The 25659-nt window shown below is 37.7% G+C and overlaps 1 protein-coding gene across 4 annotated transcripts; it reads right to left on the bottom strand.

Annotated features, from left to right (window-relative positions):
- Positions 1 to 1940: 1940 nt before the first annotated feature.
- On the bottom strand, positions 1941 to 20488 carry adgra1a (adhesion G protein-coupled receptor A1a). 4 transcript variants are annotated; one of them, XM_042735653.1, is made up of 7 exons: positions 20045 to 20488; positions 19445 to 19600; positions 11849 to 11976; positions 10323 to 10446; positions 6330 to 6481; positions 4994 to 5089; positions 1941 to 4786 (listed from the first exon to the last, which is right to left on the bottom strand). In XM_042735653.1, the coding sequence occupies exons 2-7, from the start codon at positions 19445 to 19447 to the stop codon at positions 3316 to 3318; spliced, it is 1974 nt and encodes a 657-aa protein (XP_042591587.1). In that variant the 5' UTR covers positions 19448 to 19600; positions 20045 to 20488; the 3' UTR covers positions 1941 to 3315. The 4 variants fall into 4 exon arrangements, with proteins under 4 accessions (XP_042591587.1, XP_042591588.1, XP_042591590.1 ...); XM_042735654.1 differs by having other exon boundaries at positions 20107 to 20488; XM_042735656.1 differs by having other exon boundaries at positions 20137 to 20488.
- Positions 20489 to 25659: the final 5171 nt, after the last annotated feature.

Below are 25659 nucleotides of genomic sequence, written 5' to 3'. Positions count from 1 at the left end.
ATAGCGCCCCATAGAGGATGCAGTTTGAAGTTCCCTTGAAAGGGAATGTCTCAGGTTACGTGTCTAACCATGGTTCCCTGAGAAGGGAACAAGACACTGCATCCTCTGATGCAATTGGAAGCGCAAAGGCGGTCGTCTTGTTTCATTTTTACAACACTCGATGGGTTACTCAATGAACGCGACATTGCTTAAATCCCATTTAGCTGTGTGAATTCATTGTTTAGTTTGAATGTATTTTGCAGTTTGTTTTCCACTTTAATGAATGACCTACGTTTGACCCTTAATTCTTCTCCTTTTCTTCTTGATTTGAATTCTTACACGTTTCTAAGTAGACTTAAGGCCTCTTCAGTTAAACATAATTGTTTTTTTTTCTCTCTTTTTCGAGAAGTCTACTAGTCACAACCTCAAGAAACCTTGTGGGCAACTAAGTATTGCAGCAAATGTTCAGTATAAAATATTGAAAAGTTTCCAAGCATGTACCAGTGGTTACCTCTCACACCTATTTATTTGGGAGCCTAAAAACTCCTATACAGGTTGAGTAAGGACATGCTGGCAGTTCTTCATCTCTTGGTCTCCTACACTTCCGAGATGATGTCAGAGTCCTTGACAACAGAATGCGTGAGCAGGGATCAGCTGCAGAACGGGGAGGACTGATGAATAAACAATCGTCCAGGCCCTGCAGCTCTGAAGACTGTCAGCAAGAGCTGAGACACAGGCACGATAAGCACACGCCCGACTCAAGGTGAAGGCGATGCCTTTTCTTCCTGCCAAATTCAGGAATGATTCTGACAAAGCACACTGGCCTTCACACAACGAATGGACGGAATGAGAAATAGATCTAGTTATGGAAGCACTCAACTTTGCGCATTATGCATTGCATTTTCGCTCGCTACTTTGAATCCTCTAAAAAGAGAGCAAGTAAACAGGACCACAGCATCAGGTGATAAAATACATTTATTGAAAATTGTGACAAATGTAAAAAAAAAAAAAAGGAAAAAAAATGGCTTTGGGTCAGGTCATAGCACAAATCACATGTACTGACCATAAAATGACTACAGTTCATGAATTTGCTATAAATGACAGGTGGGTCTTGTGGGTAAAGATAAAGCACAACACATGGTAAATCAGGCTGCTAGACAAATTTCATTTCCTCCATAGATTCAAGAGAATGCTTAATAGTATCCATGTGCTACACATCTGAAGATAGCATGGGTTGGCTGGTGAAAGGCAATTTAAGTTAAAAATAATTTATATATATATATATATATATATATATATATATATATATATATATATATATATATATATATTTTTTTTAACATTTACCACAATACAAAACTCACATTTTTTTTTTTTTTTGATGGTGAAACACTCTGGGGTCAATAGCCAATATTGTTTTCATGCAAATTTATATCTTGTGTAGTTGTAAATGCAATATGATACCTGAGATCACAAAGAAACCCAACCTAAACAAGGAATCTTCCAAATGTTTCACATTACTCTTCGGTTGGCATTCTGTTTAAGTAATGGCACATATTATTAAGAACAAAATAAGACAAATATGATCACATGGTACTTTTTATAAATTATATTACCCTTAAAAATGAAAATAGATACATATAGCAATTGGCACATTTCATGTGTGATCATGTGTTTATCTCCATTTAAATTAGGAATAAAATAGAATATGCACACCAAATCATACATTAAGTTTAAAAAAAAGACAGTTGCATCTGTGCCAATTTATATATTGTAAATCGGGTGTGCTGATTCAAAACAATTAAATGAAGAATAAATAGAATTTAATAAATAAATCACATATTAAGTTCAATGAAAGCAAGAATGTTATGTACATTTTATCCATGTCACGTATCAAAATTCTGGTCATTTGCCCTCATGTTTCATTGAACTATTTTTGATTTACTTGTTTTGAATCAATGTGAATCAATGTGCCTAATTATTTACAATATGAGTTGGCAGAGAAGCATTTTTTTTTGTCTTCATTTACTCACTGCTTGTTTGACAGATGAGCTTCCATTAAGTTAAATCAGACAATTTTTGTGAGCAAGGTGAGTTGGCACAGTGATATAAACTGTTAATGAGAATCCTTTCTTCTAATGTAAAAAGTGAAGCCCTCCATTTTTTATTATTATTATTTTTTTGCCTCAGAATAAATAACCATGAGCTAAGACACGTTCCTGTCAATCACATGAATATATGTAGCTATATGTAGCTCGTTAGGTATATGTAAATGATTGCTTTCTACATTATGGTGAGCATGCTTTAATGATTTAGTGCAACATAAGACTTTTGATCAATGCAAAACTGATATGTTCTGTAAGGCCATCGACTTGAACTGATCTGCACCTCATTGCCAGTAATTAAATACTGTATGTGCATACATCACATGTGCAGTTCAAAATGCATTCTGACTGGGCACCTCTCTTCATGATTTATCACCATGGAAACACAGGGAGCCTATTTGTTTGCTGCTTTTATGTCTGTAGACGAAAAAAATGACAGCTTCGTTGTGACAACCACACACCATTATCCACATAATCACAAACTACTTTGTACTTTGGGGTAGATCTCAATTTTAAGGGTTGTATTTTAATTACTATACTGTTTGGCACATATACTGAAACTCACATATATGTTCATTGATTAATCTTAATTTCATTAGTGGTAATTCACAGTTTTCCTTAAAAGTAAAAATCAACGTGCTGATGTTTTCACACTTGCCGATCTATTTATCATTTTTTATTAAAAGGCTAAACACAAATGTGGGAGATTTTGGCTCTAGAACAGAGGACTTTTCTTGCATGAATGGAAATCTTGCTATCTATATACACACAAGCATGTTGTCACATGCAAATAGACACAAACACATGCACTCAGTACTTTCTCACCTACTAAACGCATACACACACTCACACACATCCACAACGACATAATTTCACATTATGTTACCATACCCAAAAACACATGTACAAAAATCAGTTTGATTATAAAAAAAATCATCCGAATTAAAATGTATGTCATGTGATCTTTGCTGCCATATCAAAATGGCAAGAGGACACACCGAATGGAGCTGGGATGAGACATGAGATGAAGTCTAAGAGGAGGTAAGCAGAGGTTCAAACCTCTTTAAAGGTGAAGAGAAGGTATATGGGGTGGGTGAGAGAGGGGAAGTCACAGCAGAGGGACTACACAGTAGCTTAGCTCAAAGAAGAGAGGGCCTTTGGGTAACAGCCCTGGGACTACACAGTAGTTTAGCTCAGGCGAGAGAAACAGGTTAGCACATCATTCACAGGTCTACACGGTTGTCTCGTTTTTCCAAGGTCCAGTCCTAATGTTACCTGTGGAATCAGAGGTAAGTACGTAGTCCTCATGCTGACTACTGTTCCGACTCAGCGTCCCTCTCCGGCTGAGGGTGCCTTTCCTGCTAAGCGTGGCCTGGGAGCACGGCAGAGTGGCCTTTGGAGGGGTTATATCCAAATGCAGCATGGTTTCATCTTCTTTATCGGCCATTTTTGCACAACTGTACACCAGCGGACCCGTGTCAGGATCCTCCACCTGGCAAGGGCTGACAAACGGGTCAGCTTTATGGCAGCATATGCTCGAGAATGGGTCTGCTTTGGCACAGCACATGTGTCTGTGGCAGGAGAGCTGACTGTCCAAGTGTGTGCTATGGCAGGAGAGGCTATCCTGAAGGCCGTGCGAAGCCAAACTCTCAAGGTGAGGATTGGGACTGGGGCAGCGCAGCTGGTTGTCTGGGTGGGGGCTGTGGCAAGACAGTTGAGTGTCCAAGTGGGACGTGTGGCAGGTGAGAGGGTTGTCCAGGTGCACACTGTGGGGGCTGTCCAGGTGGGAGCTGTGCACACTGCCGTCCATGCTGGTGGAGGTCATGTGATAAGAATAGTCCCTCAGGCAGGGCCGAGGTCGGTTGAAGGAACGAGTCTTAGACCTGTCCTTCAGGCAGCTTTGCAGGGGAAGGGTTGGCCGGGGCAGTTCATCAGGGAGGGACTGCGGGCGAGTCGTGCTCCCGATTAAGGAAGAGGGGCTGTGAAGGGTGGCACAGCAGGTGCTCGTGTGGTTCTGGGGGGAGGGCAGAGTACCCAACTTGCAGTGCGGCAAAGGGGAGTGTAGGTGTGGGGAAAGCAAAGGTTTACCCAGGCAGGACGAGTCGACCTGACAGTGGATTTGGTTCTGGCCGTGGGATGGTGTATGGCTGTGACTTTGAGTAGGAGGAGCAGCGCTCCCCGCCGGTTCTCCGTTGACCTCCACCTTTGGTTTGTTGGGGCAACAGGCCCACCACCGGTGCCACACGTCGTCACGTTTCGCACAGTGCTGAATCAGCAGAAAAAGCCCCAATGTGACTGAAAATGCTCCATATAGGCAGCTGAAGATCATGTCTAGAAAATGTCCCTGTGATACGGCCAGCGCTCCAAAACCCCAGGTGGCCAGGAAGAGGAAGAGAGTAAAGGCAGTGGCCCTCAGCTGAGCTTTAAAAGAGTGTTCGTTGGCCAGCATGGAGGCTGTGATGGCTGTGCAGCCTGTGTGATCGCTGTGCTCACCTGGTTCTCCACTGACAGCATGGCAATGGCCGATTTCAGCTACGGCTAGACGCTGTTGTTCTTCGGTCATGGCCTTGAGCTCGTACTTGCGCTCCGGGTGCCGCTTTAGCTGCACAAATGTCCATAGAAAGTAGATGCACATTACCAAGACCAAGAAGGCAGTGGGACCGTAAAAGCCCCCAAGACTGGGCTCCCAGGCCATCCAACAGCTGCAACACAGAGAGAGACAATGATTAAACTGACAGTGTCGATACCATTCTAGATCTAATTACAGAATCTCATGGTTACTATAGCATTAATTAAGATACATCTCAGAGAATCAGTGAGATTTGTGATTTTTACTGGATTACTGAAAACGAAGTAAACATATTACAACTAACATCTAATTGGGCACTACCAGTAAATATGATACTTACTAAGGGGCGTCATCTCTGCTACCGTAGTTATCCAAGTTAACAGCAGCTGTAACGCCCACTATAATTAGAGGGATCCCACCACTGACCAGATAAAACCTGACAAAATGAGGATAAAACAAATTTTGTTTTGTCTAGAGATGTGAGATCTTTTCCCAAACCTCAAATACATTGCATACCAATTAAAAGAAAAATATTACACTACTGTGAAAAGATTGGGGTCGATTTAAAAAAAAAAAAAAATTCTTATTTAGGATTGAAATCAAAAGTGACAGTAAACACATTTATAATGTTACAAAAGATTTATATTTCAAATAAATGTTGTTATTCTGAATTTTCTATTTAAATAATCCTAAAAAAATGTATTACGGTTTCTACAAAAATATTAAGCAGCACTGCTTAATTGTGCAGAACTGTGTTCAGTATTGATAATGATGACGAAGATAAATAATTTCTGAGCAACAAATAAGCATATTGGAATTATTTCTGAAGGAACATGTGACACTGAAGTAACGGCTAGAGTAACGGCTGCTGAAAATAAATCATTTCCATCACAGAATTTTTTTAATATATTTCTATCATGACAACTCTCTGAAGATTTTAGCATGGTGATGATATGACAATGTTAATGTATTTGGTCTTGGCGGAATAGATATGCCACGTTGCTGCTGAATTGCTGCTGCTGTTGGTTATTGCTCTAGTTGTAGATTATTGCTGCTGTTGCTGCTGCAAGCAAGTACAGGAACTTGTTACTGCCAATACATATGGCGATACGGTGCCGTGAGTGTTTAAGACATGCAGCTGTGGCACAAATAGCATTTAAAATAACCTGTAGCAGATCTATAAAGGTGGAGCTGGGGAAGGTGGAGGGTTTCAGAGAAACTCTGAAAGCGCACTACAGGAATCTCAAGTGAATGCTAGCCAGCCATATAAATGCAAGGCAGTAAGCTCATTTGCTACATATGCAGCATTAACCAATCAGCTTGTGCCAAGTCATTTAACTCTCTGAATATCTTCAGTTACATTAACAACCCATCTGCCTGCGCCATCTAGAGTTTCATGACTGAACCATACATTAAAATAGAAAACACTTATTTTTAATTGTCATAATATTTCACAATGTTCCTGTTTTACTGTACTTTTGGTTAATAAATACAGCTTTGACAAGCACACAAGACTGAATAACAAAAAAAAAAAATCTTACTGACCCCAAACCTTCTAATATATTGTACCTACCAACTTATCTCTTTAATAAAAAATAAACTCTGTATTGAATAAGAACCCCTACTGAATCAGAATTCTCAGCCTTTAGTAAATTCATAATCTTTGTGCTGTGTACCTGAAGATGGTGGTTTTAGGGCGTGGTTGGTTGGGAAGGTCCCTGTCCTGAGGTATGGGTGGAGCCTTGGACACCTCCTTGCAAATATTCCTGGCAGTGAAGAGCAGCCATAGCATGCTAGAGAGGGAGGAGTAGTGCAAGATAATGCCAACCTGTCAATGAACAAGACGAATCATTAAACACTGAAAGCTCACTAACAGAAAGCAGACTGGCACAGAAAACTAAAGCAGCAGTGTGTGTGTGTGTTGCACTGAGGTTGAGTTTGAGTGTGTGTGTGTGTGTGTGTGTGTGTGTGTTTGAGAAAGGATGCACTGAGGGGGAGTTTGAGGTAATCCTCCTCAGGCAGCGAGGTCATGCTGTTGTCCTCTTTGCGCCAATGCGCATACTGCATCCAATCAACCGACCCATCCATTCATTCATATAGGATATATATGACATCTATATGGGGACTGAATGTAAATAATATGTTGTGAATGTCTGTCTTGCTTTTCAAAAACTGTAAATGTGTAAAAAGTGAACATGATGTAAACACTCTATACATAAATTTTAGGACAAACAGTCACATAAAAATAATGAGAAACTATATAATCAGAAACCAACCAGACAGGTGTTCTTAAAATAAAGTATACTTTTTCCAAACTCATACACAGTTGTCTTTTCCAGCTTGACACTGCAGTTAGGGCCAAATACTTCGTACAGGTCTCAAAATCAACTTATTCTTTTCTAACAGCAAACATTCACACTCATCAAAACACATTGACCCTAAAAACACTAAAACCAAGTAGCAGTACAAGACTATTACAGATTGCTACAACCACACAAAAGTTAAAAGTTGAATAAATCCTTGTTGAATAAAAGTATTGATTTCTTTGAAAATAAAAATCCTACTGACCCCAAACCTTCAAACAGTAGTGTATCTTGTATTTCAGGGTGTTTTATTTATTTTTTGTTAGTTTTTTTTTACACAGAAAGTAGCACTAGAATGCATATGGTATATACCACAAATTCTCAAAACTCACAAAGAACAAAGTGAGTTCATTACAGCAAATGTTTCTTTTAACATTAATCATTATACATATTTTGTTACATAATGAGAACATTTGATCACAAAAGTTCAACAAAATTTTCAGATTCAGATCTAATTTAGCTGCATCTGTCATGGTATGACTCGTGCTTCCCTCCCTCTAATGCCCACCACTTGGGCATGGGCCCATGCCTGCTTGATTTGAGAGGGCACTGTACTGCACAACAAAATAAAGCATCTACATTTATCCATAAAATACATTCATTGTCACACACACACACAATTAGCACAGTTATGGAGACAATTTGTGTCAAATCGGCATAATTTGGCCACAAGCGATCCTCTGCATCACACTGTTTGTCTATCTCTGGCTACAGACCTGTGGAAGAAATGCATGGCAGTGGTAAAATACCACATTGTCCCATTCAATTGGCCAAATGCTGGCATTTTTCTCATCATTTGCTCTCTGTCTTCACCTGGCACATGCCTTCATTTGACATCATCCAACATTTTGTATTGTGCAACTTAATTGCAGTTTCCTTCAATCAAACTTCAATCAGTCATTTTTACATACAGTTACAGTAGTGAACCTGACCTATTTTCCAGAATGTAATTGACAATTCCTTTTAAACACCAATTCAATTCCTTAATTTTATTCAAGCAATTTGTAGCAAACAGGAAACAGATTTGCAATTTGTATTTTTAGGAATGTAGAATTAAAATAAACTGAAATTCGAAGAAATACTTATTACATACAGAAATACTATACATATGTTTTCCTATGCCCCATGATGCTTTGCATGAATTATGGGAGTAACTTCCATTACACTGTAAACAATCAGCACAAGGTTCACTCTATGAACACAATAATACGTTTTTTTTTTTGTTTTGTTTTTTTACTGGGTAATGAGGAGAAATTATTATACACACCCCTTAACCATCGATCATTAAAAGGAAATTTAAAAGTGTTTAAAGCATTAACAAATTACTTTCAACATATCATGAATAACCCCAAAAGCATGATTATTCCGGTCATCAATATCATACACATTTTAAATATCACTATAGTTATATATGTCTATTATATGTAAAATGAGTGGCCTTAATTAAAATTTCTAATTAAATGGTCATATGACGTTGCTAAAAAGAACATTAATTTGTGTATTTGGTAATGCAATGTGTTTATGCGGTTTAAGGAACACATTATTTTCCACATAATGTACATTATTGTTGCTCCTCTATGCCCCGCCTTTCTGAAACGCATAGAATTTTACAAAGCTCATCTTTCTGAAAAGTGAGGTGTACGCTGATTGGCCAGCGATCCAGTGCATTGTAATTGGCTAGGCTACTCTCAAAGTAAACAGTTCTCGTCCTCCGCAAAATGCACTGCACACATCTGAATATTTAGTTTGAACTGTTCTGGAACAGTGTTGTAAATACAACTTAACCACTGATTTCTAGTTGTGTCCTCTTTTGGAAGGCCGAACAAAGTAGCTTCTCTTTCACAGTGAAACACACAGCATCTCCACAACATGGCGGCTGCGGCAACAGTAAGAATAAAAGTTTCGCCTTCTTTCTTTGCGTGAACATTTGGGTGGCATTATGCAAATATTCCCACATCGTGACATAGACATGTGGGGGCATGTTAGAATGAGCTGTTTTAGGTAGGAGTGGTTGACTCTTAATTTTATAAAGAATATCTCTTTGGATTTGAGACTTTTAGTCTTTGCAACTTTACAGATCTTCTTTATGCACCAAAAGCTTGTAACACTCCAAAGACTCACTCACTGTTATTATTAAAGGGGTCATATGATGCGATTTCAATTTTTCCTTTCTCTATTTCAAATAAATTTCTGTTAATTTAATAGATAACAAATATTGTATTTACCTACTTTAGAAACATTCCCATAAACGCAACTGACAGGGATTAGCAGTGAAAAAAGGAGACAATTACATTTTAAAGAATCAGTGTGAAAACAAACCTGAAAAGAGACATGAAGATTTCACAAAAATAAAATAATAAGGAAGAAAATAATGCAGCAGACTAAAAAGCACTCTTAACAGAGATATTTTTGTTATACCATTGTAATACACCATTGTAATTCTTGTAATACACAATAAAATACCAACAGTTATGTTATTCTTCTGACATTTGAAAAATGTTCAGGTCGTTCAGTCAAACTGACAGATTATTTGCAGTGCAACCTTATGATTATAAATTATTTGTTTCAGTCTTTTTGAGTGGAATATCCCATAATTTAAAATGCAATAGACTCACTATAAAAAGGTGGATACATGTAATTTTAACTACAAAAGCAAAGTTTGTCACAAATGAACAAAAAAACAAGATAGATTGATAGGCTGATATTTCGATCAATTGATATTCACAATTCTAATATTTTTATGTTATAATTGTATATATTTTAACAAACATCATTTTTCTTTTAATTCTTGATTAGTGTGAAAGTGGACGAATATGACATTAATCATCATTTATATCATGCAGTATTTTACCCTCACCGCCCCGGTGTATACTGTGTTTAGGCCGCGTCTCAAATTTTTGCTCATTATGCCTTCAATCATAAATCTGATGCTTTTAATTCTAAAGCTTCACTGACAGGGAATCAACTGCTGTCATTAACTGAAATATGTTTAATAAGCGTGCAGCTATAAACATAATCCAATTAATCTAACTCACTGGTCCAGGCTGGAAATTGTCTGTGATGAAAGAATAAGTAGATACACTTTGAAAGGCCATAGCAATCCTTGAACCCCAGTGCATTAGCCTCTCAACACTGGGCAGCCGTGCCAAACATAGCCCTCTGTGCCTTAGTAAATGGCGACCATGCCAATTCGGGAGTCAAAGAGGCCATATGCTAGTGACTCTGAGCTGAGAGCCACAGACACAGGGCATGAATAATGTGGTTTACTCAGGCCAAAGAAACAGGGTAGAGAACTGGGAGACTTACCACTTGACAGATCACAGGGTACTTGATCTGGTTGATGCCTCCTGCAAACACCCCAAACGTCATGGCAGTGTGGAAGAGGAAGTTGAGGAGCATGTGCCATCCTTTCCTGCTGATTCGGATTATGCTGCAGAGACACACACACACTCATATCAGATGAAGAGACAGTTGCGCCATGAGTAATACATCAACAGCTTACTACTAAAGGGAACAAGTAACTGCCTTTGAAGCACAATGCTATGACTAAAGAATCTTTTTCACCCGTCTGCAAAGTGTCTCAAAGTAGAGCGGCTCACTAAATTTGGCACTGTCCCTCTAAGGTTAGAAGTGGCCCCTTCTCCACAGAGCAAGCATTACTCACTGGAAATATCTGTGACAGTCAGGGGTGATGATACTATAAATATTGGCAGTCTGACTCAGGATCACAGCACTATGGTGGCAGTCTGTCCCAAAAACATTCCCTACTGTGACCTTCCAGTGTTAGTATTGGTGCTACAAATGGCATGTTTTGAGTAGAGGAAAACTGCAACTATTTTTGAGTGAAGCAAATGGTTTAACAATGCAAAAGGCAGCATGGAAAATACAACATTTCACTAGATTTAATTACACATTAACACTAAATTTAAATGCTGAAATTCGGCTGCAGAAATACACTGGACCAAAACAAATATATTATATTATGCAAATATCTATGCCTATAGATATTTATCAACTGATGTTTATTCATTTAAAACTCATTTCAGCTTAAAATTAGGTTTCTTAATTTATCCATTTAAACCAAAGCAATGATTTTCACACTGTGTCATATGTGAAGCTTTTGAGTTTATACACACATTTCACACAAAAACACTATTTTCTGGTACCAAAGTCTTTTTTAAGGAGCATCCCCAAAATCCTACCTTTATTATAATTCTTGTTTTTTCCATTCAAATAGATAAAAATAATATTTATCTATCTGTCATACTACACTAATGTTTGGGGTTACTAAGATTTAAAAATAAATAACCTATTTCAAATAAATGCTGTTCTGTGAATTCATTTTTCCACAGAAATATTAACTTCTTTTGTCATTTATAATAAATCTTTCTTGAGCACTGAATTAGCATAGTAGAATGATTTCTGAAAGATAATGTGACACTGAAGACTGGAGTAATGGCTGCTGAAAATTCAGCTTTGCCATCACAGGAATATATTCAATATTTAAAATATATTCAAACAAACAGCAGTTATTTTAAATTGTAACATTATTTCAAAATTTACAGTTTTTACTGTATTTTTGATTAAACAAAAACAGCCTTGTTGAACATAAATGACTAACGACTTCTTTAAAAAAAAAAAAAAAAAAGGTCTTACTGACCCCAAACCTTTGAATAGTGGTATAATATGATATAATGTCGGCCAGAATTTTGATATCAGTGCATCCTTAACTCTAATAAACTAATCACTAACCACACAGCTTATTTTTCAGATCTATACTGTATTTAATAATTTATGCCACTGGTGCAGCTTAATTGCAATAAAACACATACCTGTGGTGTACAATGTATGTCATGATAGAAATCAGCAGGCAGAGCAGCATCACTGCAGTGCAGGCGTACACCACTGGGTGCAAATAATCCCCTGGATATGGAGGAAAGGACAGCACCCTCTTTAAATCCTGTCAATAAAATCAGAATAAAAACATGAGAAATAAAAGAACATGTCAAATGATAAAAACACACCAGTCTTTATTGCATATATGCAATTGCCTAATAGCATCAGTCTGCTAATTTGCTTCTTTATGATTTTATTAATGCATATACTGCTAGTGTCTATCTCAGCTTCTAACATTTGCAGTCTCTTAATGGTAAAGTATGCATGGCAGTACAGATACACAACATGAAGAAAGCTGTTGGATTTAAGAAACTGACCATTAAGACAGTTTTATCTGTCTAAATAAAAGAAAAAGGGGTGAGTTGGAGGAGGAGACAGGAAGAAAGAGAAACAATACAAGAAGGGAGCGCTGTCCCTGTGAGCCGAAGACTACGCCCCCATATGCATCAATCTCTTTCAGTATGTCTATTTTATCACCCAGCCCGAAGAGCCCCTTTGTTGTGTGCCTGAAGGGCTCCTTCCCCTCTGGAAAGCAGCACCACAGATGTACATGCATGTCTTTACACTCCAACAGACTGAATACTCTCTACGCTCTTCATTACAACAGCCAATTTCCCTTAGTCTCCATCTTTAAATATGTGACAAATATGCAGACCTCATGTAACACTTCTTTCAATATCTGGGAGTACAATCAGCACAATGCTATTATGCACAAGATAGGCCATTTGAAAATTAAACCACAGCTTGCATATAAACGAAAGAGCAACATACATGTTGAAATTATCATACAACGAAAAGGAAACATAATCCTAAAATCCTGAATTTAGCCAGTTAGAGATTTAGCCTTGCAGTGTTTTTTGCACTTGGGCCCATTATGTTCTGACTCCCAGAGTGCATGTCTGCTTCAATCCAAGGTGAGATCAGCACAATTGCTGTCCATTAATCAGTTTCCCATAAAGCATCACTCAGCGTCACATTATTGATCCTTTAACCTCAGTTCTTCAGCAAAGATACCATACCTTTAATGCCCTAAGACATCAAACCACTGTTGCACTGAAAGTTAATGCTGATTAATATCAACTCCTCTAATGCCCCAAGCAGAGGAAGTCATTTCAAACAGTGTGACCAGAAAACGGTTATTAAGGCTTTGGGGTATACTATAGTCAGAGTTTGTACTAAAGATCTAATCAGTGTCGCCTCACTACATGAATGATCTGAATTTCCCACTGTAGTGTATATAGGCCTATGTAAAAGCAGTGTTTGTCACTTATTTGATATCAGCAGAGGCAGCCAAACCTCTTGTAGGTGAACCAATGATTCACTTGTAAGAAATGTAAAAATATCAGGGAAAAATACAATCTTCCATTAGAGTTGGGTAAAACTAAACTCCAGCGGATGTCTGTGGCGATTACACACATGCTAGCAACTGATTCTTCAGAAATCATTCATCATGCTGATTTAGTGCTCAAGAAACAATTCTTATTATTATCAGTGTTAAAAACAGTTACATTGCTTATTCTTTTTTTCAGAATTGTTTGATGAATGGAACGATGAATAAATTTAATCCATCCTAGCTGAATGAAAGTATTAATTTATTAAAACATGTTTGAACTGTAGTGTACAGTATTTGTATCTATCTACCAGTATTTATGACATAATGTATTGAATAACATGACTGGAGCTGCTAAACTCACTTCTCATTTCCAGATTGGTCTTATCCAATCAACATATGTATCAATCAATCGATCTATCTGCCTAACACCTACCTAATCATATTCAGGACATAAGCATTGGACCATCCATATATTTACCGATTCGATTAATTGAATCACATGAATGAACCTGCTAACCTCAGGTCTTAGCCAATCAGCAAGCAAGTAGAAAAAAGGTCAGTGAATAAAAAGTGTGCTCTAAAGAAATGCCATTTCAGGTCTCAGCCAACGAGCAAGCAGAGAGGAAGGGATCATTGTTGGCTCAGTAGGACCTGCTATCATTCTGCACACTGACCCTCATTCTTCAAGCAGTAACATCCATGCCAGAAGTGTAAATGCAATCACAATATCACAGACTTGCAAAAAGAAAGCTAAATATACTACACAAATACAAGAACTGATAAAACTTGACTTCAACTTCAAACTTGAATCATTTTTAAAATGTGTGCCACTGAGAGACAAATTGTAGGGAGTTTTGAGATGGTGATCATATGAAAACTGACAGATCCAATTCTGAAGCAAATGGAGGCAGTGAAACAGTAGGAAAGGCAAGGCAAGTTTATTTATATAGCACATTTCATACACATTGGTAATTCAAAGAGCTTTACATAAAAGAAAATAAAAAAAATAATAATTAAAATAATTATCACAACAATAAAACAAGGAATTTAAAAACTTTGAAAATGATTAAAAAATGTTAAAATGAGTTTAAAACAGTTAAAAATAGAAAATGATTAGGAATCCAATAGGGAAGGACTGGCTGCTGTCACTAAGACACCATGCTTTCTCACTCAGACAGGCTGTGCTTGGATTCTATACAATTAGCGAAATCACTTAAATTGTTTAGTGCACATCGTACAATCATATGCCATTGTGATTGACACTTTTCTCGCAGTCGTATGAGGAAAGTGACATTTAATAAGGCATTGAAACTGGCTGTGTTTACACTTGCCATTAACATGCGAACAGTATCCGGATGTTGTCCACATACACATTGAAAAGACAAGTGTAAACGCGCTTCTGATCGGAACGTTATCCGATCAGCGTGTCCTGCTCCAGAGGTAGTCGAGGATGCATTGTGATCGGATCTCAGTGTAATGTAAATGCAATCCAGCCATCGTGTCTGCATTCGCAGGTCAACATCACGCAAAACCCTGCCCTCTCTCTCCTGAACGGTCACAAGAAAGATGTAGAACACTCGTGTGGAGTGCTAGTGAGACTTCTACACTTATCTTTGGTTTGTAAAATGTCCCGCGACTGAAAATGCTTTTCAAAAGAAAACCCACCACTTCAAGTTGAATTTGCACCAGGCCAGTTCTCTGCAGACTTATTTAAATATTGCGCAGGAAAGACAGATCTTATTGGTTATCCAGATAGAGAAGTCAGCTGATGTTGCCAATTGTAAATGTGCCGTGTTCTGATTGACTGACGATCTGCTTGATCGGATCGTGGTGATCGCATGTTAATGCCAAGTGTAAAAGTAAACATTGATTGATCAATACAGCATCTTTAAAGTGTTCCACAAAGCTAAAACTGTTCAATCTCATAAAACCTATCATTATTTTGTTATAAAAATTCCCTTGACTTCTCCATATTTAGGTCTTTGATGCATCTTGAGCATTAAGAATGTTCTTGGCTTCTCCTTCTGTGTGCCTCAGTGAGCATGCTTATCTTGGAGACAAAACTTGGTCAATCAGTCTGCTCCAGTGCACAGACTCATCTCTCCAACAGAATATGACTGCTTGGGTTTGTTGCAGGCATATCTTCATAAGCATAAAGCAACTATGCACACTCGCATACATACACACAAATGTTGCAAACATACGTTGTGCAATATATAAAAGTCACGTGCATGTGCATCCAGAAGGCCTACAGGCTTGCATGCACACATGCTCTCTTTTTACTCTCTCTTACACACAGCACAAAACAAAAAGCAGTAAAAGACTCATTATATAACCATCTTTGTATTCTTTCTAAAAAAAAATTAATATTCAAGATTTTGCTTCCGTATAAACAACTAAAATGAATTACCATATGATCTATAATTAAACTGACTTCAGTATGTAATTAAGTTTTCCTCTGCAATGTTGGTGGTAGGGAGCTATGATCTTCACTGTAATTCTTGTGGAAAGTGTGCACTTGTGTGCGGTTTAAAAGAGCTGCTCTGCACATCCCTTGCACTTTCATGTCCTCTGTAATCTGAAAAAGCTCTTTTGCAAGGTCTAATGGATAATGTGGCACTCGGGAGAACATACTTTGTATTTTTACACGGCTCTCTGGAAAACTCGATTCTGATTGGTCATTCGCAGCATTCAGATATTTTTCTACACAGGCAATGCTGTACAACTGACTGCTCATCTAGACTATCTGTTTTCTATTTAACTTGTGTTCTTTCTCTCCATAGTCTCGACAAGAAGGCTAATGAAAAATCAATATTTAACGTCAGTTTATTTATTTATATCTATTCATATTTAAATATCTTCAGGGTGATCCTAATCACTTAATTTCAAAAACTGTAGAAGCTGAGGCACTACATAGACACAAAGAAGACCTCGAATAAATAGAAGAAACAACTTGTTACTGACTACATTTAAAAGCCTTCTGAGATCTGTAGATGTATCTTTAGATGGTAGAGATGGTAAGAAAATGTCCCTAGCAACCAAAGCGTAAAATGCCCCGAAAATCGATTCAAATATGTGACAATTCAAATCGGTTGAGATGCTAAACAAATCGCGATTCAATTAGGGGTAGGAGTTTATATAAATGTATGTCTTAGGGGAACTTACTGTCTTACTGTGTATTTTTTCTTTTCATCTTGCCTCTGTATAATGCATATTAAAGTTCATAAGTGTAGCGCTGCTTTGTTTACATCGGAAACCAAAGAAAACACTTTAAGCGCCTGCTGGCATCGAGTGAATATGCATCTTGTTCAGCTCGTCTAATGTTTTTGTTTCATGCAGATATTTTTTATTTATAGTTTCACAAAATTGAAGTCAGACCATTCTGTTTTTGCTTCAAATTTCAAAATTATACAATCGAATTTAGATTAATAACTGCTCATGTTGCATGTAAAACCCTCTACATTGCGAGTAAATCACTCGCATATGTGACTAAATCTTAACTCTGGGCGACTAAATGATGTCTAATATTAGCCATTGGCTAATAAATTATCAGATTTTACTTGCCAGTGTGTGAGTTGGAGGCTAAGTATAAGTTAAGAACAGATATATTTTCACTCACAGAACATTCTGAATGAGCGCTTCAGAGTTCTCTCTCAGTCAAGCGATCTGTGATTTTTCAGTTCATCTCAATGGATGCGCAGCGCACCTGTATTTCGCGTGCCTCAAACTCTAGTGTGAAGGCGCACGACTCGCCGTCACTTTGCTTTTTTCTCACACACAAAGAGAAAGACAGAGCAAGAGTGTCTTACATACAGTACCATGCAGAACTGACGTGCTAAATGTAAACAATATTTTTTGTTGTTTTTTTCCTGTCAAAATACTTCAGCTTTTAAGAACTGCAGGGTTTTCCAGTAGTGGCCGGAACTGATGAGCAAATGGCAATCTCATTGGTTGGCGCTCACTTTTTATCATCCCTGTTTTGATTTCAGCAAATCAGTTCGAGCGAATGCACACAACCTGATTAATATTCATGAATCCAGCAGCTTGTTAATCCTTACTGCGTTTTATATTGTTCTTATTGGTAGAATTTGTAGTATTATTATTAGTGCTGTCAAAGGATTAATTGCATCCAAAATAAGTTTTTGTTTGCATAAATTCTGTGTGTGTACTGTGTATATTTATTATGTATATATAAATACACACACATACAGTATATATTTTTAAAATATTTACATGTATTTACATGTCTATATTTATATTCACATAAAGCGCCTGCTGGCCTGCCTAGCCCCCCCCCCTTTTTTTTTTTAACAGAAAAACAGAATGGCCAAAAAAGCACCACCACCAGTCCTATGTTTAGTTAAAATGACTAATATTATTTAGGTTCATAATTTTGATCAGGTGGGCTACTAGAATTGGTTTACATGATTAAATGTTCCAAAAAAAAAAAAGTTTTTTTCTTTTATTATTTATTTACATTGCTGCAATGCCTGTTTTTATCCACTTTCTGAACAGTCTGTTTTTAGTTTTGTTTTCTTTTTTTGCTTTCTTGCTCGCCTTCCAAAAAGCGCAGTCTGCTCAGATTGGTCAACCGGCCCCAGTCTGTTGTGACTGGTCCATAATCAGTGAGTACGAAGTATAAAGTAGTCAGTAGATGGACATAATGATGTAGCTATATAACGGAAATAATGTAATAACTACAAATGAGGCATTTAATATGTTTTCTATTGAAAAATTAACTCTGTTTGGCACAGACTTTGTGCTTTGTTTACATGCACAAACAGCTATATTACACAGTACAGATAACATAACATAAAAAGCAAATAGTTCCTCTTTAAAAATAAATAAATGAATTAAATAAATAACATCCGTTGATCAGTACATTGTGTGCCAAACATGACCACCCTATGATCAGCTTTGCCACTGAGAGAAGAATAATACTTAATGTAGTGAACCTGTGTTTAACGACAAGTAAGCAGATGGTTAAAAAAAAAAAAAAAACCTCAGAATGCAGTTGTCATCTATCACATTGAGGTACTGAGAAAAGTATACAAAATGAGTCTTGTGATAAGAAGAAATAAATGTTATTTGTTATATTAACAGATGTACATTCCCGCAATGGCATTTCTCAGCATCAACACTGATCAAGGTCCTGTGATTCACTGTTTTAACAGCTTGTTTGTTTACAAAGATTATAATCTTATTTTAATCTTTTCCCCTGCCTCTTTGCAATATGTCCCTGTTTTTAAAGCAAAACTATGCCCTTGCTAAGATCTATGTTGTTAAATTATTAGATCAAGGCAATTCCTAACACTGTCACTGACTGTAGGCCTAGTTGGTTCGGGTCTCTGTCCTTGGTGCTTAAAACAGATAAAGCGCTAAAGGCACTCTCCATGGTGCTGCTGTGGTTTTACGTGTCTTTTCTGTATGGTGGAAAGCTTTTGCCTGGTTGGCTGATACAAGTGACCTGATTGGCTGGATATCTGAAAAGAGGAAGCGTCATACAGACAATGTAGACGTCATAACGCACACAATTAAATCCTCTATCCACGTCATACAGCCCCGAGTATACTTTGGTGCTGTCATAGATAAAAACAGTGTAATCGGAAAACAAAATGAAATCACCTTTGCCTCAGGGATAACCAAGGCCACGGACACGCCACAGCCCCTTGTGATGATTAAGTTGACAAAGACAATTGATATTCATTGCACGCGCTCTCCAGCTTCCAGAGCCACCAGTGCGGTTACCCTCTGACTAAATCCCTTCTACACAATCTCTACCGTTTTCAGAGATTCAAAGACATCGACTACAAGTAATTGAATAAAGTTAATTTAACAGTGCAGCGATATAAAGCAAGCGCCTGGCACTGCAACAAATGGACCCTCTTTCGCTGCCGCTGAGAAAACGCAACGATAATCTATGGTGCGATGCCATTGTGAGGCATAGCTTCAATTTCGTATATCACATCGGAGATCAATGCTAATGCCCACCGTAAACGCCCGCTTGTTTGGGAGAAACTCTCAAATGACTGGCATTGGTACTACACAGAAAAGCAGCTGATTTATATCGTCACCGAAAGTTTTTTTTTGTGTGTGTGTGTGTGGATTACATAGTAAGAGAGACCAAAGTTTTATCTTGTAACGTGAACTGTCCTAAATTGTAATTAAAAATATAAATGAGGTACTTTAAATCACTCACCATCAGATCCGCAAAGTAAGGGTCCAGCTTTAGAGCAATAGGATCAAGTATCACAGTCGGTTATGATGTGGCCATCTGGCGCGTGGCCCTTGTGCACGCGGAGAGAAACGGCATTCCGACAGGCGCTGAGGGGGGGTCATTCTCCAGCAGGAGAGGCTGCAGAACATCCGAGAAAAAAGCAAAAAACAAAGCGAACATCACCATAAACCCTTTCCTCGTTAAAAGTCAGCTCAGAATTGATTAGCTTCAGTCATTTGCGGAGATTTCCGTCGGGCACGTGCGCATTTGCCGTGACGTAAGTCTTTAGAAATATCACTCGTGAAATGTGAAAGCACAGGCATTCGAGAAAAACAACAGTGCGACCTCTTCACAACGTAGGCAGTGTAAAGATGGTTTTAAATCAGTCTTACTGTCATTTCGGAGCCCTAAGAACGGTTTAACACCCTCGTGTGTCCAAAACCGTAATCCTATGACGAGCAAAAAGCCAACACCCCTTACCTTATACCAAAATGGCACACTCAAGACTTCATCGGAAAATATTTTTAAATGAACGCAGGAGCATGAATTCATGAGCTACCCTATTTCGTGGAAATCACTTACCGTATCAGAATTAGATATAGGCTATCTGAACGTAACATTCACCTCATATATCCTTACGTTACCTATTTTTAAGAGAGCAACTGGTGTCGTACCCCATCTTTACGTCCAATTATCTGATAAACTTGACGAGCGTGAGCGCGTGTAATAGGCTATAGGCTACTCCATCTATAAGGAAGACAAATATCAGGTCTTGGGATTTGAACCGAGGACCGAGGAACCGGTTCCATTTTTCAAACAAAATAGCTTAACCAAATGATTTACATGACGCTCGGTTCCGTTAACGGCTCTCGAATCTTCATTGTTCCACCGATGCAGAAGGAACACTGTGGTGAAATACTCTGACTGTGTTTCCCGTACTACCATGCACCGCAACACTGCCAATGAATCTTACAGCGTGAGACACACAGCGAGACCAGTGTTTTAATGACTCTTATGAGCCGATTCTTTTTAGTGAATCAAAACACACAGCGCAAGAAGCTTTGTCCGATTCTCGAGCAAAGGACTCTCATGAGTTGGTCCTTTATTGTGAATCAAAACACTTTTGAACAATTAAGCTACTGAATTTATATGACTCACTTTCTGACCACCAAGTTATTACATTCGTCATGTCCGACTCGAAATAGGCCTACAGTTATTGGATTTAAGGCTTGTGATAGGCTACTGGCATCGTGTTCATATTATTAAATTTGTAAAAGCAAATAAATAAATCAAATGTTACCACATTTAGCATTTATTTGTTGCCCCCTAAAAGTATGTGAAAAATAATGAATAAATAGCCTATTTGTAAACAGACCTTTTGCATTAATTGTATGTAGGCTACGCTAATTTTGATAGCCCATGTTTTTGTTGGTATCATTGGAAACATATTGATAGCCATTTAGAAATCCGTTTCTTTTTATCCCCCTAAAGTTTATTCATCAAAAGTACTAAAAAAATTAGTTAGCCTAATTGAACCGTTAAGGAACCAGAATCTGATGATGGATGGCTCTTATAAAAGCAATGCCATATGAGGGGGCAGAAAAGTAAAACAGTTTCTCAGAAATATCGTGGGTTGGATTTTTGGAAAAATTCTTCTTCCCCCTAATAAGGCGTCTGACAAGTTTTCACTTTAGCGTGGGATCTGCCAATCTGTAGAAGAGACCGTGTGCGAAAGCTGAATGTCATGTGTCGCGTGAGAGGCGCTGTTGACCGCGCGGTTAAAGTTACCCACTGCAAAGTTGGATATGGTTGTAACCGTCTGAGCTCGTGGGCACATCACCGCTGCAGCGCTGATTTAAAGAGACAACCTACCAGGTTTTACCCTTCGCAAGCAGCGCGTTTTGGAGAATCACGTCGGGAGGTTTCACCCCACACCGTTATTGCTTAAAAGCCGCACTAAAAATAGTGCGCGTTTCTTAATATTTCCATTTGCGTTTGTCTGCGTATTTGCATGAATGAAAGAGAGGTTTTATGCTCATTTTAGTATAATTTTATGTTAAAGGTGTATTTAGTAATGTTCTGCTAATTAAAAAAGTTTTTACTTGACCAACACTTAATGATATTTCTCAAAAAGCGGGTTGCTCCTTCATGGCTGCTAACACATTGACATCACCAGTCGTGCAATTGAGTAAATAAACCTATGCTGCGTATGAAATCGCATACCCTACTGTCTAGAAAAGTTACTACATTTGGTTTGAAACAGGCTACTTCACAGCAGTTAAGAGTTTGCTCTATGTAGTATGAATATGAATAAAAGTTTAATGTACTACATCCAAGTGTCCATTGAATGCCCACAGTCTAGGAAATAGTAAGTCATCCGGGTACTTTCCAACTGCTGTCTTTGAAAACTATGGACATACTACTCTTTTGGCATATATTCTACAGACCTTGCCAGACATTTACTGCGTCTCAAATGACGCACTATACACTATGTACTCATACACTATGTACTTATGCATTATGTACTCAACCATGTAGTGTATTAATTTTAAGGTTATTTTGTCATTAATAATCGGAGTCTGATAGGACCTTCCCTTTCACAATGTAATTTAAGTTGCGACAGTGAGTGCATGAAGTGTTCAACATTCCACACTTCATTATTTCAGTTATTTATGTGCATCATCTGGGTATTACAAGTGCACTTTTTCGTTTTGGAATTTTCAGTGTGAGCACACTACTCGCACTATTTACACTACAAAACGTTATAGGCTCTGTCCGAAAGCCTAGGCAGCTGACTTGCTCCCTCGCTGCCTTATGAGGCAATGACTTTGCAGGCAACGTTTTTGCATGAAGGCACCTCATGAAACTGATTTCGGACAGGCTTCTGAGCCAGCGTAACGGTTTAATGATCTACAACAAAATAGAATGAGTTTTGGTGATAACTAAACAAATATTTAATTACTATAATACTAATTTCTCGCTAGAAATAACATCAAAAGTGCAAAACGTTAGTCAGAAATATACATTTACACAAACTGACCACCAAACGCAACTTTCAGACGCCATCTTTATTTTTTAGCTCAACCGTCACGGAATGGAATGCACAGGATTGTGGGATATCAAAGGCAGTGAAGGATACATCTACAGAATGTATCCTTTATGTATGCTGCCTTCAAAATTCGATCAGAAGAAGGTACCTCCGGAGACAGGAAGTAAAGCAAAATTTTGGATTTGAACATACCTTGCTGCCTTTCTGCCTTGGAATGTTGCCTCTGAAGGCAGCATTTTAGTGCTTTCGGACGCAGCCATAGAATAGTGTGATTTAGAATGCTCCTATTGTCAGAGAAACAAGTGTGCAGCCATCTTTAGAAAGTTGTCTTTGAACTTCTGTTTTCACAGTAGCTGTTTATTTCTATAGCATCACTGCTTAAGAGTAATTAACTGGTGAAGTGGGTTAACAAAAGTTATCATGTGCATTGTAGGCTAATGTTCGAAATAGATAATAAATGTAAGTAGATCAGCAAGATTTTAAAACGAGCAATTCATTCATAAATTCATACTACCTTACCTTCATGCTGTGGAAATACAAACCACAAGACAGAAAGTGCAGGGCTGAGTGGCGGAGATACATAAGGTCTATATAGAAGACATATTTGTATGCAGTGATATTACAAAACAAAAGAATGAGCAATATCCCACAATAACCCACACTTCCTATGTCACCAATAACATGCAAAACACAATATTAAATATATTAAGTACTTTTAACTACTGTAACACTTCAAAGGCCATAGAAAATCAGCAATAAAATAAGTTTACATGCTTGGTGGAGGAAAAAAATGCAAATTTGTAGCCTTTTTCTAATCCACAGTTAGACTCAAGTGAGTAAAAGCATCTTCCAATTATCAATAAGCTTCTTAGCTGCTCAGAAAAATAAGATAAAATGAACAGAGAAGTCAGAAGATATCTGTGATGACACTTTTATTTCTGGATTAAGGTTAGAAGCAGAATACAGACAAAGATAGACATATCTATATATACACCAAAGATGTGTTTTTCCCCCTGAGGTGGTACAACTGTCACTCTTTTCAAATTTCTCTTAAGACTATGATCGCCCACTTGTTTTCTACCATGTTAGGTCTCAGTATCGCAATGCCTTGGGACACGTTTTTACCCTGTCACCCACATTGCTAAATGAAAACAGTCCACAACTAAAGGCCTACCTGTTTATCAGCAGTGGAACAGCTGCTAGCTTTCATGCAATGCTGGCATGTTTTTTTTTTCAAAAGTGTGCCTGTTTTTTGTTATTGTTGTTGTTGTTATTGTTTTCTCTGAGACTCATTATATGCAGTTACACTACAATGCTATTCAGTATGGTTGTATTAGCATGCTAATTGAAATTTATAAAGCAATTGCCCTAGAGAATGCTGAAAGGTCCCTGATCCAGTCGTTGTTGCGTTAAAAGCATAACTAGCCAAGCGTAATTAAACCCTGTGACTTGGTTTCCATGCCAACAAGTCTACTCTTGACTGTTTTCAATTTAAGACAAAATGAAATAATTGCTCCTAGGAAAATTCGGTGTATTGGATTATGCAAATAGATATTAAATAAAATGACCTATCAGACACCTCAAAACAAAACTTTTCACCTTGGGTAAGAAATTGTCTAGATGCGTTAACACCAGCAAAACTAAAACAGCAATGTCAAATTGAAAGTTTAGTAACTTTGATAGAAGCACAAATTCAGGTTGGTTAGATGGTTAAATTTGTAGAATTTCTATTATTCCAGGTCTACACCACTCCTTCCAATCCAATCGAAATTTCATTTGGATGAGCACAGTTGGATTGATTGATGCATTTACATGAAAGATTTTCAGTCCTACTGAGCCATCAATCTGATTACAAATGGATTATTTGGTTGCATGTAAACATAGCTATTGATGCATACCTAGCACATTGTAAAAATCAGTTGTTGACTTTGTTAATGACTGTTTCATTGGAACTAATTGCCTTGGCTTAACTTGAATGGATAATAAATCGATATAAATTCCATCCTAACATTCTGCTTCAATAAGAAAATATAGCTGCAAGCAGCGATTACCGTGGTTCAAGCACTTCAGGCATTTAAGCCGTGCAATATAAAAAGCACTTTAAAAAAACAAAAACAATCCACAAAAGAAAAATTACAATATACAATGTACTTGAAAAATGCAATTTCGATCCCTAGTGGCTGATTTCTTTTAAAATTCTTACAGACCTTCAGGGCCATGGGTTGAACATGCCCAGCAAGTTTCGTTCTGACAGGCCTCCATTAAAACCTTGTCTAATAGGTGCTAAAACTTCATTGGCCGATGGCAGCCATGTTTTTTGAGATACGCCAATCTATGTCCTCCCCTATAGACCCTTATGGCACATTGGACAAAGACACTGCATACCAATTTTCAGGTCAATTGGACTAACGGTTGCGTAATTATAGATGTTTTTATGTTTTTTCCCACTTTATAGTGCCACCAAGTGGCAGAGCTGTGCAATTTTTATTTAAAAAAAAAAATATTTTTGACCAAAGATTGATCTCTTACACATGTGTACTGTTTTGGTGAAGATATCTCATTCTGTTCAAAAGTTATAGGCATTTTAGTCAAATTGGCCCCACCCCTTACAAACGTTTTGGCATCCTTATGTGACGGTGAGTTTTTTTTTTGTTTTTTTTTTGATAATTATTGATATTCACTGTGCAGAGAATTTGTCTGCAGTGGTTTGGTGCTGATCATCTGAAAAACCTAGGACTAGTTTGCAAAAGTAGGTTTTGAATATACTTAAAAATAGCGGGAAAACCGGACCTCACAGAGCGAATCTGAATCTTTCTACAGTTTTCTTTGTTTTGACCCAAGGATTACAAAAATATAACATTTTTGAATCTATCGGCCGATTGATGTGAGTCTTTATCAGGTTTCAGCACTACGTGCTGAACCCCTAATAATGTCACACAAGGGAGAAAACTACAAAAATATTTAATGTGGACTTGTAATGACATCACAAGTGGCATATGCCTATTTACAGTGGTCTGTGATATAAAATAGCATAATTGGGGACATGTTCTTCTCTACTACAGAGTGTTTAATCTTTAATGATGTGCAAGAGTCAGCAAGATAAGGGGCAGATGTCTTTCCACCGAGTATTCACATTTAACCGAAAGGA

This window comes from Cyprinus carpio, chromosome B12 (assembly GCF_018340385.1).
Source record: "Cyprinus carpio isolate SPL01 chromosome B12, ASM1834038v1, whole genome shotgun sequence".
Classification (NCBI taxonomy): Eukaryota; Metazoa; Chordata; class Actinopteri; order Cypriniformes; family Cyprinidae; genus Cyprinus; species Cyprinus carpio.
The sequence above is the reverse complement of the archived record's forward strand: the minus strand, read 5'-3'. Positions and strand labels throughout refer to the sequence as shown.

Excerpts from the sequence above, each read along its gene's own strand:
- adgra1a (XM_042735653.1), bottom strand. Across the intron at positions 10,447-11,848 it reads ACATACATTGTACACCACAG|CATAATCCGAATCAGCAGGA; the intron begins GTATGTGTTTTA and ends GTGTCTCTGCAG. Across the intron at positions 6,482-10,322 it reads ACCCTGTGATCTGTCAAGTG|GTTGGCATTATCTTGCACTA; the intron begins GTAAGTCTCCCA and ends GTTCATTGACAG.